Raw genomic sequence first — 17,174 nt, 5'->3', positions numbered from 1 at the left:
GGCAGGGGGTTTAATGGTTAACTGAGTAGGTCTGAAAACCCCTTCTGAAGCTTCGGGTTGCTCAGCTACCCCGGACCCCTCTGAAGGGCTAGCCTCGGTAGGCTGAAAAACTTGTGCGCCGAAGGTCCAGCCATCTCCACGTGGGAGGCAGCCTGTGGTTCTGTAGAAGTGGTCGTCAGGGGCTGCGTAGGTGCCTCACTGAAAACCGGTGACCGGCCTAGAAGAGGCTTCGTCGTCAGGTTTGGGCCTCGGATGCCTGTCCTTGTCTTTGCACTTTTTATGTATTCCGGCCGTCGGAAGTTCCGACGGCATGGTGTAACTAAATTTTCTGCCAAAATAATGTCGGGCAAAATCAAACCGACGTTTAATAGTGCGCTTGTTAAACCTAGCACAAAACCGACAACCAGTGACGTTGTGGTCTGGACCTAGGCATGGGATACAATAGGAATGGAAATCCTTATGAGGTATTTGCTTCCCAAAAGAAATAAAGTTATTAACTTTTACTGACATCGGTCTGAGGCAAGAAAAAGTTTCCCCAACGGGGTACTTAGCTTTGTAGAAGACTTCAGTTCTGGATTCAGAATGAAAATCTCAGGAGTCGGCCGACCGACACTTGCGAACTGCTTTTGCTTTGGGCACCACGCAGCAAGAAAGACTGAAGAAAATGGCGCCGGCTGCATCTTATATACCCCTGCCGTAGTGACGTCAGGGAAGAGGCGACAGCAACCGACGCTAGACCAAGACTTTGGAACTCAGGCCGACTGGGGAACCGCCTGACGGCAGGATAACCCAAGTGTAATGACTGCAGCAGTGTACCACGATGAACATCATCTTCAAATCTGTAGATGCAGCTGGCTGAAATAAAGTGAATTTTCATCAGACCATCTACCAACAGCTTCACTGCATTTGAAGAAGAGACCTGAAATTGAACTTGAAGTAGCAGTGTCAGTCTTATCTTCATATTGTCCCCCCACTTCCGGCCTGGACAAAAATGGGCCCTGGAACTGGGTGGCTATATTTTTATTTTAAGTATATTATATTTGTTAATTGAGTAAGCAAAGTGGTCCAAAGATCATTTTCAGCCATGATCCAGCCAACAGGGCATAAATACAAAGAAAACATTCTTGACAAAATGACAAATGAAAACATCTACAAATTAAAGTTGAGTATAATAAAAATAATGAACAAAGAAAAAATTGTAAGAATACAATAACTGCAATATAAAATTAATAATGAAAACAATAAGAAAAAAATACAATAATGAGAAAGAGGTTACTTACGCATATAAAAATAATACAAAAGCCAAACATTCAGTACGTACAATACATGCCACATAGACCTGAAAAAGTGCAGCTAACCTAAGAGGGCTAATTTACAACAGAAGTAGCTGAAAGCTCTTTCTAGTCAGTATTATTGGGCAATCCCAGTAATAGAAACCAAACTGATGCATGTAACCCAAAAAAAAAACAAGAGGTAGTCTAAGGCAGTATCCCTGCAATAAACTGCTTAGAAAAGCAACAAAAATGATCATGATTAAAAAAATACAGCACGTTAAAATGATAGATGAATCTCTGCAACAACTGCACACTAGTGAAAAAGTAAAGCCTGTTTTTCAGGGTGTGGTTGCAGTGGTAGCTGGTGACTTTAAAGTAAGGCAGAACTTCAACAAGCAACTAAATGGGTGAAGCTGGCTGGAATGAAGTGGAGTCATATTACAGCATATCAAGCAACATTCGGGATCAATCATCCTTATCCATGGACTACAACAGTATTTACTTGCTTATATATTTACTTTAACTGGGCTAGTAGTCTGCCCCACAAACCCTTTTCTGCCACCTTCTGGGCCATACTGGCAATTACAGCATTATATGAAATACAATGCAGGAAGTACAGCAGTTATATAAACTGAGCAGTTACTGCAATATCAACACACTCAAGGACTCGTATGTTAAAAACACAAAGAACATACAGTCACTTTACTTGACTATATACACATCAACTGTCACACTATTAATAAATACACAAACAATGGCCACAGAAATGAGTTTCCATTTGCTGCTATCAAGATACACACAATGCAAGCCAGTGCAACGGAACACCAAAATGATCTATCCGATTACAGTTAAAGTATAATCATGTCCTATTTAACATATTTGTAGATATTCGAGTAGATCAGTGTTGCAGTACTAATCCTTGGGACTTCATGCCATGCAAAACCCCATGACCAGTCTGACTTCCAGAGTCTTATCAACGTCCCAAGTTGACAGATGTTTTATGACCGACGTCTGGATGTCTGGGTATAAGAAAGGCATCCACTGGCTCCATCCTCAGGACTTTCTAAGCCAGCAAAGAAGTTTGAAACCGGAGGACTGCATGAACTCCCCAACTGTGAATGCAAAGAGGAAGAAACAAAGGGAGATGGCTGGGATGCGCCACACGGACAAGAAGAAGGAGACTAGATCCCTACTTACAGGAGGGGTAGGAGGAAGGGAGGGAAGGAATGAGGGAATATGTACTGCAATATTTATCTGTTCAAACATCTACAATTATGGTAAATGGGACACAACTGTACTATGTTCTTTGTAGACAATGCTGCAGCACTAATTCCTGGGAAGATTCCCAAAGCTATTCTGAGGGCAGAGAAGATAAAGTAGCATTTTTAAGAAATAAATATTTTGTAGAATGATGGAGGAAAATCCTGCCCTGGTCCTGGATGCCTGACTTAAGCTGCAATGTTTTGTAAAGGTGTGAAAAGAACTCCAGGTGGATCCCTCTAAGATTGTTTGAGTGGGCACACTTCTGTGGAAGGCAGTGGTAGTTGCTCTAAGCCTGGTGGAATGGACTCTAATGTGGCCAGGCAGAGGCTTTCCGTGGTGTATGTAACAGAACCTGATGCAGTTTTCAATCCATTTTGAGACGGTTTGCTTTGCGACAGGCCTGACCAGTTTTCCCTCTGTGAATGATACCAACAACTGGTCTGCCTGTCCACAGTCTTGTTAGTAGCCGATCTGTCTGTGGACATGCAGAGAGTGGAGGATTCTGTCTTGTTCTGTGGATTTGGGAAGAAAATTGGCAGATGAATAGCCTGGTTTACGCTGAGTTCAGAAACCACCATGGGCATAAATGAAGAGTTAGTTCTGAGGATTACCTTGTCTTTGCAGAAGATAGCGAAGAACTCCATACTCATCAGAGCCTGCAGTTTAGAAGTGAAAGGTAGTCTTCCAAATCAGCATTTTTAGAGGAGCTCAAGCAGCCGGTTCGAAGGGCAGTAGGGACAGTTTTTATAAAACATAATGCAAGTCCCATTCAGGGACAGGGCCCTCCTGGGAGGTCTTAAGTGTTTCATCCCTCTGAGAAACCGTTTTTATGAGCAAGTAAGAGAGTGATGGAGTAGTCTGAAAGTAAGCTATAACTCCCAAAGCATGAACCTTTATCTGAAGTAAGAAAAACCTTGTTCAAACAGGTAAGACAGGTCAAGTAATACTGAATGAATGTCTGTCTGAGCTGGAATACTCTGTTGGCTGTGGTACCACGTGGAGAATTTTTTTCCATTTTACCATGTGTGACTTCCTGGTGTTCGGCATTCTTGCCTCCTTAAGAATAGACAACACCTCCTTGGGATAAGGCATTGAGGTGGGTGTCATGGCCCAATCCTCCAAGTAGCTTAGACTGACAGATCAGGTTGGGGTGGAAACTGATCCTCTTATTTGGCTGAGGAGGTCTGCGTCTTCAGGAGTTCGCAAAACCTCCCCTTGCTGAAGGTGAGCAGTACAAAGAACCAAAGTCATCTGGACCAGAAGGGCGTACCAGAATCATGCTGGGTCTGTAGGTTTTGATCTTGGTGAGTACCCAACATAATAAAGGGTAATGAGGAAAGATGCACAGGAATTTCTGACTCCATGTGAAGGAGAATAAGTGTCCATCTTCCAGGCTACCTCCTGTTGGATTCTGGAGCAGAACCTCAGAAGCTGTTTGTTGTGGGGAAGAGGCAAAAAGGTGTATAGATGGGATTCCCCACAGCATAGTGAGATCTGAGAACATTTCTCTTTTCAACATCTGTTCACCTGGGTCTATTAAGTCCCTGCTCAGGGAATCTGCCAGACTACTACTGTGGCCTGGCATGCACTGTGCACTAAGAGTGATCCCCAAGTCCAGGATCAGCATCCACATCTGTCTACGAAGAATGCAAAAAGCATTAGACAAGGCTCCCCCATCCATTTATGCACCACATGACTGTGATACTGTCTGTCCAAATTTGCACGGTTCCTGGACTAAAGTGCTGTCAGAAAGCTTTCATGGCCAGAAAAACTGCTAACTGCTCCTTTAGATTCCTATACAACCATCTCTGATTTGGGGACCAAATGCCCTGCACCCTTCACTGAACCTAGGTGGGCTCCCCAAGAGACAGCTGAGCTGTTTGTGGTGATGAACTTCTCTGCCTGAGGCAAAGTGAAGGTTGCTCCTGGCTTGTTTTATATGGTGAATTTCCACCATAAAAGCTCCACCATAGAAGCATGGGAGCAAGGGAAGAAGGATTTCTAAGGGATGAGAATGTTGTTCCCAGACACTTCAGAAACCACTAGATCTTCATGTGAAGCTTTGCTATGGGGTCCATTAGGATACATGAAGCCATATACCCCAGGATCCTTAAGAACACTCTGGCTGAGATATATTACTTTGTAAGCAAGTCATTCAAGTACTCTGTGAGAACAAAGTACAGTTTTGTACCTACCATAAATGTAGATGTCCGATAGGTATGCATCTGCAGTCATCACATATGGGTTTGTCCTGCCTCAGGCAGCCCTTCGGTCGGCCGGATTCCAAAGTCTGGGTCCGGCGTCGGCTGATGTCGCACTTTCCCCGACGTCAGAGCGCCTGGGGTATAAAAGCATCAGCAGACGCCATCTTCCTCAGTTTTTCTTGCCCCAGATGCCAGGTGCCCTCTAAGGAAGGCTAAATTTGGAGAGATGCATTTAAAAATCCAAACATGCACAATAATATAAAAACAAATACACCATAATAGATCACCCCAGCTAGCTATAAGAGGGTCAAGTACCCAAGAAATACCAGAGGGGAAGGAGGGAGGGTAAACCTGACTGCAGATGCATACCTATCGGACATCTACATTTATGGTAGGTACAAAACTGTACTATGTCCTTCAAGGATGCATCTGCAGTCATCACATATGGGTAGAATACCATAGCCAATCTGGGGGTGGAGGATCTATGTAAAGGATGGTGTAGCTAAAATGCCCTGCAGGACTGCCGTAGCAAAGCCTGCTCTGGATCTGGAGTATAAAGGTAAATTGTAATGCTTGGCAAATGTATGCACGGAGCTCCATGTAGCAGCTTCTAAAATGTCCTTGGTAGCCACCCTCTTAAGAAGGCTGTGGAGGTGGCTGTGGCTCTCGTGGAATGAGGTCTAATGTTAGCTGGCACAGTTTTTCCATGAAAGGAGTAACAAAAACGAATGTAATTCCTAATCCATTTTGAAATTGTCTGTTTGGAAATTGCTTTTCCTTGTGTACCAGCAGCATATGCTACCAACAGCTGGCCAGTTTTTCTGTAAACTTTAGTTCTGTCCAAGTAGTAGCGCAACTGTCTGTGTATGTCCAGGGTGTGCAGAAGTTTCTCCCCTTTGTTTTGTGGATTTGGAAAGAAGGTGGGCAAGTGAATAGCTTGATTTAATGAAACCCTGGATACCACCTTTGGCATAAATGTAGGATTGGTTCTCAATGAAACTCTATCCTGATGAAAAATAAGAAATGGCTGTACTGCCATAAGGGCCTGTAACTCAGATACTCTTCTTGCTGAGGTTATGGCCAGAAGGAAAGCAGTCTTCCAAGACAGGAACTGTAGTTCTGCAGATGCTGCTGGTTCAAAGGGAGGCAGTGTTAGTTTTTCCAACACGAAGTTAAGGTCCCAAGTAGGTAGAGGTGGTTTCCTTGGAGGATTGATGTTTTTGATTCCTCTTAGAAACTGTCTTAGGAGAGGATGAGAGAAGACAGGTGGATCAGTATTGTACTCTGCTGAAATTGCTGAAGCATGAATTTTTAATGGAAGAGTAAGACGGACCATTGTGGAACATTTCTGCCAAGTATTCCAGGATATGTGCCATGTTCATCACTGTCGCATCTAGGCCCTTTGTGGTGTTCCAAATGTGAAATCTTTTCCATTTTGCTGAATATGCCTTTCTTGTGGAAGGCCGGCGAGCTTCCATAATAATATCTTTCACTCTCTGGGATAGCTTGTCCTGAGGAGGAGTCAAGGTATTTTCCAGGCTGTTAGTTGCAAGGTTTTCAGGTTGGAATGCAGAGTTTTGTAATTGTGCTGTGTCAGTAAAAATGGCCATAGAGGAAGAGGCCACAGTTTTGTGCGTGACAGGCTCTTTAACAGTGGGTACCAGTGCTGTCTTGGCCAGTCCGGAGCTATCAGAATCACTTTTGGCTGCTCTGTCCTGATCTTCAGTAAAACCTTGGTCATTAATGGGAGAGGTGGAAATGCATACACTGTTAGAGTTCTCCAGCTGAAAGAGAGGGCGTCCACTTTCCATGCTTGTGGGTGGTATGTCCTTGAGCAGAATTTCTTCAGTTGATGATTGTGGGGGGAGGCAAAAAGATTTAAGTCTGGCCTCCCCCATGATTGTGTTATCTGTAGAAAGATGTCTGGGTGCAGCATCCATTCGTGTGCATCCATGATATTTCTGCTTAAGCTGTCCGCCAGTATATTGTCTTTCCCTGGCACAAACTGGGATTGGAGCTGTATATTGAGTTTCAAGGAAAGTTCCCATAGATTCATTGCCAGCCTGCAAAGAGGATAGGAATGGGTGCCTCCTTGCTTGTTTATATACCACATAACCGTGGTGTCGTCTGTCCTTATTAGCAGATGGCCATGATGCAGAAAGGGTTTGAAGGCTTCGACTGCATGTACCACTGCCAGCATTTCCTTTTGGTTTATGTGCATGCGTAGCTCTTTTTGTGACCATAGACCTTGAATGCATCTGCCCTCCATGTGCGCTCCCCATCCGTGGTCTGAAGCGTCTGCTGTAATGGTTTGGCTGGCTATTGGTTTGCTGAAAGGCAGACCCCTGTTTGACTGGCTTGCTTGAGCCCACCACAGAAATTCCTTTTGAAGGCATGGAATGAGTGGTATAAAAGTTTCCAGGCTGTGACTGTGCTGAGTCCATAAACTCCTTGGGTACCACTGTAGTTTCCTCATATGTAGTCTTGCTTGCGGAACCAGAAGGATGCAAGAAGCCATGTAACCCAGGGCCTGCAGGATTTTCCTTGCAGTCAGCTGGGTTTGTCTTGTCAGATTTTTGAAGTAATCTAGTAGTTGATTTTGTTTTTCTTCTGTGAGGAAGGCCATTTGGGTGGTTGTAGCTAGATCTGCACCCAGAAAGGTTATTCTTTGGGATGGAACAAGTCTTGATTTGTGAAAGTTGACTGTATATCCCAAGGCCTGAAGTAGGTGGATGGCATAATTCAAGTGTTTTACCAAAGTTTGTTGGCTGTCCGCTTGTATAAGGCAGTCGTCCAGATATGGGTATATTTGAATCCCCTGATGTCTGCAATGTGCAATTACTGATGCCAGGCATTTCGTGAATACTCTGGGCGCAGTAGATAAGCCAAAGGGCAATGCTGAGAATTGATAATGCTCTGACCCTGCAAGAAATCTGAGGTGTCTTCTGCAACTTTGTCTGATAGGGACATGCAGGTATGCCTCCTTGAGGTCTAGAGTTACCAGCCAAGACCCCTTGCCCAGCATGGGAAGGAGCTGCTGTAGAGTCAGCATTTTGAACTTTGGCACAATGAGATAAGTATTCAGTGTGGACAAGTCGAGAATAGGCCTCCATTGTTTTTCTTTTCTTGGAACAAGGAATAGTCTGGAATAAAATCCTTGGCCTTGTTCTGAGAGAGGAACCTTTTCTATAGCTTTCATTTGCATTAAGCTGGAAATTTGTTTCAAAGCCTCTGCCCTTTGATTCGGTGGCAGGTCTGGCATGCCCTTTCTTTTGGTAATGTGTGGAAATGAAACCTGTATCCTTTGTCTATTATTTGTAGTGTCCATTTGTCCCTTGTAATACTGTGCCAATTTTCTGAGAATAAAGAAAGCTTTCCGCCCAAAGGTGCTTCCAATTGAGCCCTGGTTGGCGGTGTCAAAGTAAAGTCATTGAGCCTGTCCTTGTGCAGCAGTTGAAGGTCCTGCATTACCTCTCTGGTTGGGAGGCTGCCATTGACGTCCTCTGTAGGAGCCTCTAGCTTGCCCTCTACCTCTGGCACGCCTGTTCTTGCCTCTCTGAAACCTCTCTGTGTCTGGAAAGGACCAATTCTTGGAAGGCCAATTCCTGCTGAATCTTGGTGGTTGTACTTGGAGAAAATCTTTGACTGTTTGTACGGATTTTGCCTTTTCTTTAATTTCTTTAGGACCTCCTGAGCCGTGGAGCCAAATAACTTTTGCTTTTCCAGAGGAGCATCCAGCAGCTTTGCTTTAACATGGTCTGGCAGAGATTGTTCCTTCAGCCAAGCATGCCTACGTATGACTGCGCCAGTCATAGCTGACCTACATGAAGCTTCCAATGCATCATAACCACATTGCAAGAAATGGTTGCTAACCTGTTGTGAGTTGTGTACCAGATCCTGAAGTGACTTGCGGTCTAGGGGGTCAGGTGAAGACAATTTTGTTATGCAATTCATCTAACAAATACTCTTGGTACTGTATCATATGAAATTGACAATTTAATGCCCTCATAGAAAGAGTAGCAGAAGTATACACTTTTTTACCCCATCTCTCTAAAGCTCTGGACTCCCTTTCAGAGGGGAGAGGATTTTTAGCAGTGGCAGCTGCAACCCCTTTAGGGCCCTGTGAAATAGTTTCTGGATCAGCAGAGTGGGCCTTGTAAAGGTAAAAATGTGAGTCCGGGACCCTGTAGTACCTATCGGGTTTGGCAGGAGCCGGAGGGAGAGAATCAGGGGTTGTGCTAGAGTCAGAGTACACATCATCAATGACATTCAAAACAGGAGGAATAGCTAAAGGCCTATGCTGAGGCAAATGTAAAAAGGTCCTTAATCTTTTCCTGGAATCAGAGAATTCCTGGCCCTGCCATTGGAAATGCTCTCTCATGGTGTGTAGTGTCTCCCCAAAGGAAAACTCTTCAGGAGGGGAGGCCGTGGGAATAGATTCCTCTGCATCAGAATCCTCGTAGGCCGAAAAAGCCTCCTCCTGGTGGTCCAAGACAGTAGAGCCATCAGAGGCCTCATCTGAGGAGTGGGGATCAGAGGGCTCAACCCTGGGCCTTTTGTCTGGAGGAGGTTGAGAGCCCCTGTCCGGATGAGGTTGAGAGCCCCTAATTAAGGAGATAAGATCCTCTGCTACGCTTAGAATCTGTGAACCAGTAGAGGGTCCCTGAGGGATAACCTTGGGAGGCAAAGCTTCTGAGAGTTTAACAGCTTTAGCCCTGGAGAATGCCTTAATGGACATGGATGCAGGAGGCCTGGCTGCACCACGTGCTGGTGTAGATTTGTCTAAAGGAATGGTGTCGGAAGGTTCCAGGACACCAGTTTCTGTTGGAAATTCAAAAACCGACTCAGCTGGGGCCTCCGGGACCGAGGTAGTCAGTTGAGCGGTTTCGGTAATTGGAAGTACCAAGGACTCGGTTTCAGCCGAGACCGAGACACTCGCGGTAGGCCTGGCCGTGGTTTCAGCCGAAACCGCGGCCCGCGTGTCAGTCCTTGTCCTTCCGTTTCTTAACTAAATGAGAAGTCGGAGTCTCCGACGGCATCTTATACGAAAAACTAGCCCCAAAAAATTCCTCTGCAAACTCCGCCCGACGTCTAAGAGTGCGTCGGTTGAAGGAAGCACAGGCTGAACAGGCCGAGACGTCGTGGTCTGGGCCTAGACAGGGTAGGCAGTAAGAGTGGAAATCCTTATGAGGTATTCGTTTCCCACAAGTTAAGCAATTATTAACTTTATCTGACATCGGCTGAGGGAAGAAAGAGTCCCCAACGGGGTACTTAGCTTTTTGAAGTCTTTGGTAGCTGAATTACAGGAGCTGGCCAACTGGCACTTGCGAACTGCTTCTGCTTCGGGCACCACGCGGCAAGAAAGACTGGGGAAGATGGCGTCGGCTGATGCTTTTATACCCCAGGCGCTCTGACGTCGGGGAAAGTGCGACATCAGCCGACGCCGGACCCAGACTTTGGAATCCGGCCGACCGAAGGGCTGCCTGAAGCAGGACAACCCATATGTGATGACTGCAGATGCATCCTTGAAGGACATCTATCTTGTCCTGAGGGAGGAATTCCTTCTGTTGGAGTCCATCATGTCTCCCAAAAGCAGGACTCTAGTTTGGGGAGTCACACTTCTGTACACTCAATATGAGACCAACCCTTTGGAAGCAGTCTACAGATGCCTGGAGGGCATCTAGGGTCTCTGAAGTGGACCTTTCTTGGGTAAGACAGTCATTTAGGTAGGGATATATGTGTACACCCAGCTTTCTGCAATGTGCTATTAGGGGAGCCAAGCATTTTATGAACACTCTTGGGGTTGCAGAGAGCCCAAATGGTACAGCACAAAACTGGAAGTGGGGGCCTAAAGCTACGAACCACTAAGTATTTCCTGTGGCTAAGAGCTATAAGTACATAAAAGCAGGCGTCCTTTAGGTTAATTTTAACCATAGAGGAGTCCTGAAAAACCCTGAACAAAAGTTTATGCAGAGTAAGCATCTTGAATTTTTGCATGTGAAGGAATGTTTAGCAGTGAGAGATCTAGGATAGAGCTCCACGTTCCTTCCTTTCTCTGGACCAGGAAGAGTCTTGAATAAAAACCCTTCCACTCTTGACCTGGTGGAACCAAATGTTTGGACCCTTGCCTCAGCAAATCATTGACAATCGGTGGCAAGAGTTTTTCTTGCTCCTTTGGAGGTCTTAACATGCCCAAAAAGAGGGGAATTTCCAGGAATTGATAAATTATCCCTTTTCTATAATGCTGACAAGCCACTGTGTTCCCATGTAACAGTCTTCCACCGGTTTAAAATAAGGGAAAGCCCACCTGCCAGAGGTCTGGGAGGAAGGCAGGGTTAAGGGAGCACAAATAGGCAGCAAATAAAGTCACATCTGTTCTCTGTGTTGGGTGTGCTCTTTGGCAGTACGTGATCTTGGAGGCTGTTCTAGTTGCCATCTTCTTGATTACCTTAGTCTTTCTCCAATGGGAGGCCTCCCCTTGTCTTGCCTATGTGGGAAGGGCCAACACTTAGATTTTTTTCTTGAACAATTTAATCTGGTTGCTTTTTTTGTCTAGTTTCTTGAAGACTCACTCAGCTGGGGGTCCAAATAGGAACTCTTTGCTGACCGGAACATTCAGTGACTGCTTTAACCTGGTCTGACAATGGCTGAATTCTTAGCTATGACTATGTATAACTAATCCTGTGGCTGCTGCCCTGCAAGAAGCATCTAAGGCATCAAAACCACATTCCAAGAAGAGATAAGCTATCTAGATGGGAGTATTAGTAGATCTGACTTAGGGTCACTTAAAACTGGCCTGTTTAGAAAATCTAGTAGGAAGAATAATCTACATAAAAATAGTATGCACCCGACACATGTGCCTAGAAATGTTATTAGAGGATGGACCTTGAGGATGAGGAGATTGCATTATGATGAAGAAAACGTAATGGCCTTAGGAACTTTAAAAGATGATATTTTTTTTTTGCCAGAGATTATTCTGAGAAGGAGATAGATGCTTGTGTTCAACAGTGTCTGTCAGACAGAGACACAAAGTAAATTTTATTTTTCAGGGAACACTTATGCTGTTGCTAGTGATGTTCCTGCCTGTTTGGATAACAGGATCAGGGTTCCACTAACATTTTCTAGTGATGTTAATACTTATTGTCAGATTATTAAGAACAACTGGCATATATTTTTCTTTTAAGAACAATACGTCTCTTAAAAGACCGCTGTGCTACAAATCTTCAGGCCATAAGCCTATAGTTGACTCACAGAGGCATGGCACCTATCCATGCAGAAGTTGTGCGGCATGCAAATACATTCACACAGGGTGTAATTATACTCATACAGGTATAGGAGTGGCTACTGAATGTGACTTCTAAGCCGACTGTAGAACAAGAAATGTAATATACTTAAGTTACTGTATTTACTGCCCAGTCTTCTATATTGGGAAGACTAATCATTCACTGAGAGAGACATAAGAAATTCCACAGAGTAACGCTCTAGCGAAACGTGATGGCAGAGGGTTTGCGATACACATTTAAATTTTTCATTTTAGAGATTTTATTAAAGAGTATAAGGGGTGGTGACTTTAAAAATAAAACAGACAGCAGAACAAAAATGGATTATTAATTTTAAAGTGTACAGACCACCTGGTATTAATGATGCTGTGACTTTGAAGCCTTTTTTTTACATGCACGCAAATTACCACATTAAAACTTAGTTGATATTTATATATTTTTTTAAATTTTATGTTTATGTATTTTTTTTTTTAGTATTTTTGTAGGTGTGTTATGACAATCACGGAAGGTGTATACATGTCTCTAAGAATGTTGACTGGAGTAAGCTGCTGACTTGATGGGTTGTAGTAGCTTAAGTGTGTTAGGCATTTCTGTAGTCTGAAGAAGTGGTGTAATACCGTGAAAGCACTTACTCTATATTAATAAAATGTGTGCCCTGTGCTGTACAGCTCAATATTTTGTTTTATTTTGATATTTGGATTTTTACTGATAGAGCCTTTGTCCACATACTCTGTTTTGTTTCCTTCTTGTAACATTTCAAGAAGTGCCTGGCTATCTGCAAGGCTTCTCTAGCAATGTTCTACATCTCCTTGTATGAGGTTTTGACAAACATGGAATCAAGATTTGTTAACATTTTGTCTTGAAGTGATTCCAAATATTTTATCATATGAAGTTGACAATTCAATGCTCTCATGACTAGGGTAGCAGCACGACAAAAGTTTTCTTGCCAAATCTGTCCAGGAGTCTGCACTTCCTGTCATTAGGTAATGGGTGCCAAGATGACCTTTTGGGAACCTCTTTGATAGCTTCAGCAGAGACTACGAAGTTATCAGCTTTAGGATTTTTGTACAGATTTCGGTGCAAATCAAGTACCCTGTCGAAACTATTTAGTTTCCTAGCAGCAGGTGGTAAGGAAACCAGGTGAGTGGATATGTCCTCAAATCTATCATCTAGCAGTAAGTGCACTGGGGAAATATCCAATGGTTAAGAGGAAGGTAATCTTAGTAGTTCCCTGCAGCGAGTCTGAGCTTGGGAGAACGGCTTACTTTTGAAGTTAAAGATTTCTATCATTTTATTTAATGAGTCTCCAAAGGAAATGTCTTGGAGAGGCAGAAGCAGCTTCATCCAAATCAGGGTAGATTTGGGGTTACAAGTGACCTGAGCAGGTGAGTTCTTGCTCATCTTAAGAGGATGAGGCATTTTCCTCCTGTTGGAAGGCTTTATCCCTAGTCATTTTAGTCAAAGCCAGGCAGACTTTGGAAGTTGCAAAGGTTCTCTTGCTTTAATGAAAGCCATGAATTCCTGTGCTATCTTAACGAGGTCCTGGACTTTATCTTGCAGCCCACTGGCTGAGGGCGGAGGCGAGGCCATGGCAGGGTACACTTTGGTTATAACTGTCATTTAATATGCATGGCAGAGGGATGTAGTAGACTGAGCCCAAGTTCAGGACGGAATATCAGAAGTCAGCAAAGGGGTGAGGACTCCTTGCAGAACAACTTCTCGGATGTCAGAAGCTGATGCCTACATAGTGGCATCAGACATGAATGATGTATGAGTGGTTGTGATAATCGTGGGAAGGGTTGGGAATGTGGCAGCCTCCCAAAGGGTCGCATCAGCGGGTTCCTGCCTAGTAGTCGCCAGTCCTGGGGACTGCAAAGGTGCCTCACAAAGGTCCTCTGTCAACTTTGACCTAGACGCAATCACTTTCTATGGACTCCAGATCTCTGCTTTTTTTTTTTTATCTTTTTGGCCAGTGTTCGTTAGAGTGGTAGCGGAACTTGCAGAAAGAAGCAGAAGATTCAATATGCAGGATTTGCTTCCCACAAGGCAACAGTTATTAACTCTTTTGAACATTAGTTAACAGAGAAATTTCTCAATGAGGTACGCATCTGTGACAGCAGAGGAATGCTGGAAACACAAGCTGACCGAAAGACTAAGTGTATAAAACTCATAGGAAGCGCATCAGAATGCACGGCTATAAAGAATTGAAGATGGTCATCTTGGGATGATGTTAAGACTCTGGAAAATCAGACCAGTCATCAGCTTCTGCATAGCAGGAAGTCCAAAGGATTAGTACTACAACACTGACTATGAAGAACATCTTTTCTGACTTTATACACCTCAGATATTTGAATATGATCAAATAAATAGTGGCCAGAGTAATGCATTTCAGTTCACTGCTGTCAGACCCATAAAGCAAAACATTGACCCTCCAGTACACGCACACGCACAGATATGTCCACCAATTACAGCCATTTTAATGATTAGGTACACCTGATATGTCTGACTGATGAAATGAACGAATACATAAATAACCACAGTCATGTATTTCAGTTTTCCCCTGTCAGACTGATACAGCTCACCCCACTAAAACCCTCCATGCACACAGAGACACATCCACCAATTACAGCCACTTTATTGAATGATTATGCCTCAGATATTTGACTGTTGACCAAATGAACTAATAAATACTTAATGATTACAATAATGTAATTTAGCTCGCGGCCAACAGAGACATGTAATGCAAGCTACTGCAACCCCAAACCCCATACAAGGTCTCCCTCTCTCACGTGCACAGACACAAATACAAAATGCATAAAAGAAAAACATATAATCTGTCTTGCAGGTTGGCAGTGGCAACACTAAACAGAAATATCCAAGAGTACACACAACAGAGCGGCAGTATTTAAAAAACGCAAGAGAAAAAAAAATCAAGCCACACTCCCTCCATGCTTGCACCTACCAGAATCAGTCTTAACTATTGCTCCTTCGCTTGCAGTCTGGTGTCATGAACCAATCATGAAATACATCCTGAATCAACAAGAAACAGCTGCTCAAACCCCGTATGAAGTATAACCCCCCCCCCCCCCCGAAAGGCAGAAATACCTGTAATACAGCAATAATTACTTTATTGCCTATTGGGTTGAACTTCTTTAACCTTCTAACTGCTGGTCTGTTTGGCTTACTTGTATGTGCAGTTTTCTAATGTCCTTTTTTCTTTAAGAAAAAAAAAACACTTCACATGTGCACAGTCCTAAGCCTTGAAACTAGAAAGTCAAAAAAACAAACTTTTTGGTTTTTTTTTTTCATTTTGGGGGCGCAACCTAGCAGCCACTAAGACTAACCACCTCCTCTCCTTCCCAGTGTGACTGCATCGAAAGCTCAAAACACAAGGAAACTACCACTCTGATAATTAAGTGAACACAGTATATGCAATGGCTACTGGTTCTGTTTGAGATGTCCCCATATATCACACATATGAGATATGCATTTTTGCATGACTCCACAAATTACAGAGTTTAATTATAAACACACACACACACACACACAAAACACAACACACAAAACAAAACACACAAAACACAACACACAATGCTTTGCAACGTTAAAAAACTTAAAATCTTTTCATACTCACCCTTTCCTCCACTTAAAGGCTTTAAATATAAAGCCAAGTCTTCAACACACTTCTTCGCCACCTCATAGTGTTTATTTTCACCCACATTACTCAAATTCACTGTCTGCTGATCTGGCACCTGGAAAAAGACAATGTAAAAGATTACAACATTACCAACAAACCACAAAAAAAATCCCTGCTCATATACTTTATTTTTTTTTTTCATAGTATCTAATATCTTTTTTCTTAATATTCATGGGTAATTTTTTCTAACAGTATACCTATCCCTTTAAAGTATATTGGCCAAAACAAATTAATTTCTGTCTTTTCTACAGAGGTTTGCTGTTTGGCCTTCAACCATGGATTATTTGCCAGAAGTACTAGGCACTGAAATGGACTAAAATATGAAAAACTGGCTAACTCAGTATTTAAACTTGCACATGAAGCATGTATATTTTGAAAGCCCAAGTAGCTATAGTTAATTTAGAATACAACAGTATTCCCTTATGTCATTTTATAAAATCCAGACATTTCACTAGCTCTCCAAGACTTCATTTAATGGGAATGACACTGCAGGGAGACATTTTTACTAGACTTTGACACTCTTTGCCCTTGCTGCTTGTTGACAATCTGCCCCCTCCCAGCCAATCAGCCCATTCATACCCCATCACAGGAACAAGGGGTCAGTTTGTAGTAGGGGGGTTGTCAGCCTGCCAATGAGGTTGTTTAAGGATTTGTCAGCCAAGTCCTATGTTCCCAAAGACACCTGGCTTACTGAAACCATAAAATTGCCGGTCTCTGATTTTCACAAGGGACACTGCAGGCAAACACCCCCACACCGTTCCCTCATGCAAGGAAAGTCGTCTCACTGGTATCCACTGGAGAAATCACACCTCCCAAAGTAATGCTAAGTGTGTTTACACCCCAAGAAAGGCGAGTGGGTCATGCTTCTACACTCTCCTCCCTCCTTGTCTGGCTCCTCCAGTCTAAGAATTGCTAATATAGCCCCGGTCACCTGTGCTTCTGTAAGGGCTCCATCACTCTATGTCACACAGCCAGGCCACTAATTACACCATTTACTTTTCACATGAGCTGGATGTACTCAAATTTTTAAAAGTATGTCAATGAGAAAGAATCTGATGTTAATGGGGAAAACAAAGAAGACGGACAGACACCTTACTCCTGAAGCTGGAAAGTAAAGCAAGAGAACTTGAGTAGGCATGGAAAACAGTGCCACCCATTTGCAGGAAAGGATGAAGAGAATGACAACAAGGTCAAAGCATAATGCATAGATGAGAAACGAGAAGGAAAACCTAGTAATACCAGACCTCAACTTAACATCAAGAAAGTATGAAATGTCCACTTCTAATGTTAAGCAACAGACAGAAAAGTACAGATGTGTAAGTATTTTCCATAACAGTAGAGATTTGAGTACTTCACTGCTGCAGTAAAACTGACTACTGAGACTTCAGTTCAGACTTTGGACCTTTGTGACAGATTTCCGAAGCTCAACACCCACCTACTCTGCAAGTGAAGTAGA

The 17,174-nt window shown here is 43.4% G+C and overlaps 1 protein-coding gene across 3 annotated transcripts in view; it reads right to left on the bottom strand.

Moving 5' to 3' along the window:
• RC3H2 (ring finger and CCCH-type domains 2) overlaps positions 1 to 17,174 on the bottom strand; it is a 2,406,224-nt gene that overhangs the window by 2,075,004 nt on the left and 314,046 nt on the right. For all 3 annotated transcript variants that reach the window (XM_044058310.1, XM_044058308.1, XM_044058309.1), the window contains exon 3: positions 15,656 to 15,773. In XM_044058310.1, coding sequence (XP_043914245.1) covers positions 15,656 to 15,773 — 118 coding nt within the window. The remainder of the gene's footprint in view (positions 1 to 15,655; positions 15,774 to 17,174) is intronic.

This window comes from Protopterus annectens, chromosome 16.part0 (genome assembly GCF_019279795.1).
Source record: "Protopterus annectens isolate FY-2018-M chromosome 16.part0, PAN1.0, whole genome shotgun sequence".
NCBI classification, from domain to species: Eukaryota; Metazoa; Chordata; order Ceratodontiformes; family Protopteridae; genus Protopterus; species Protopterus annectens.
Note: the sequence above shows the minus strand (reverse complement) of the source record. Positions and strands in the feature narration are given on the sequence as shown.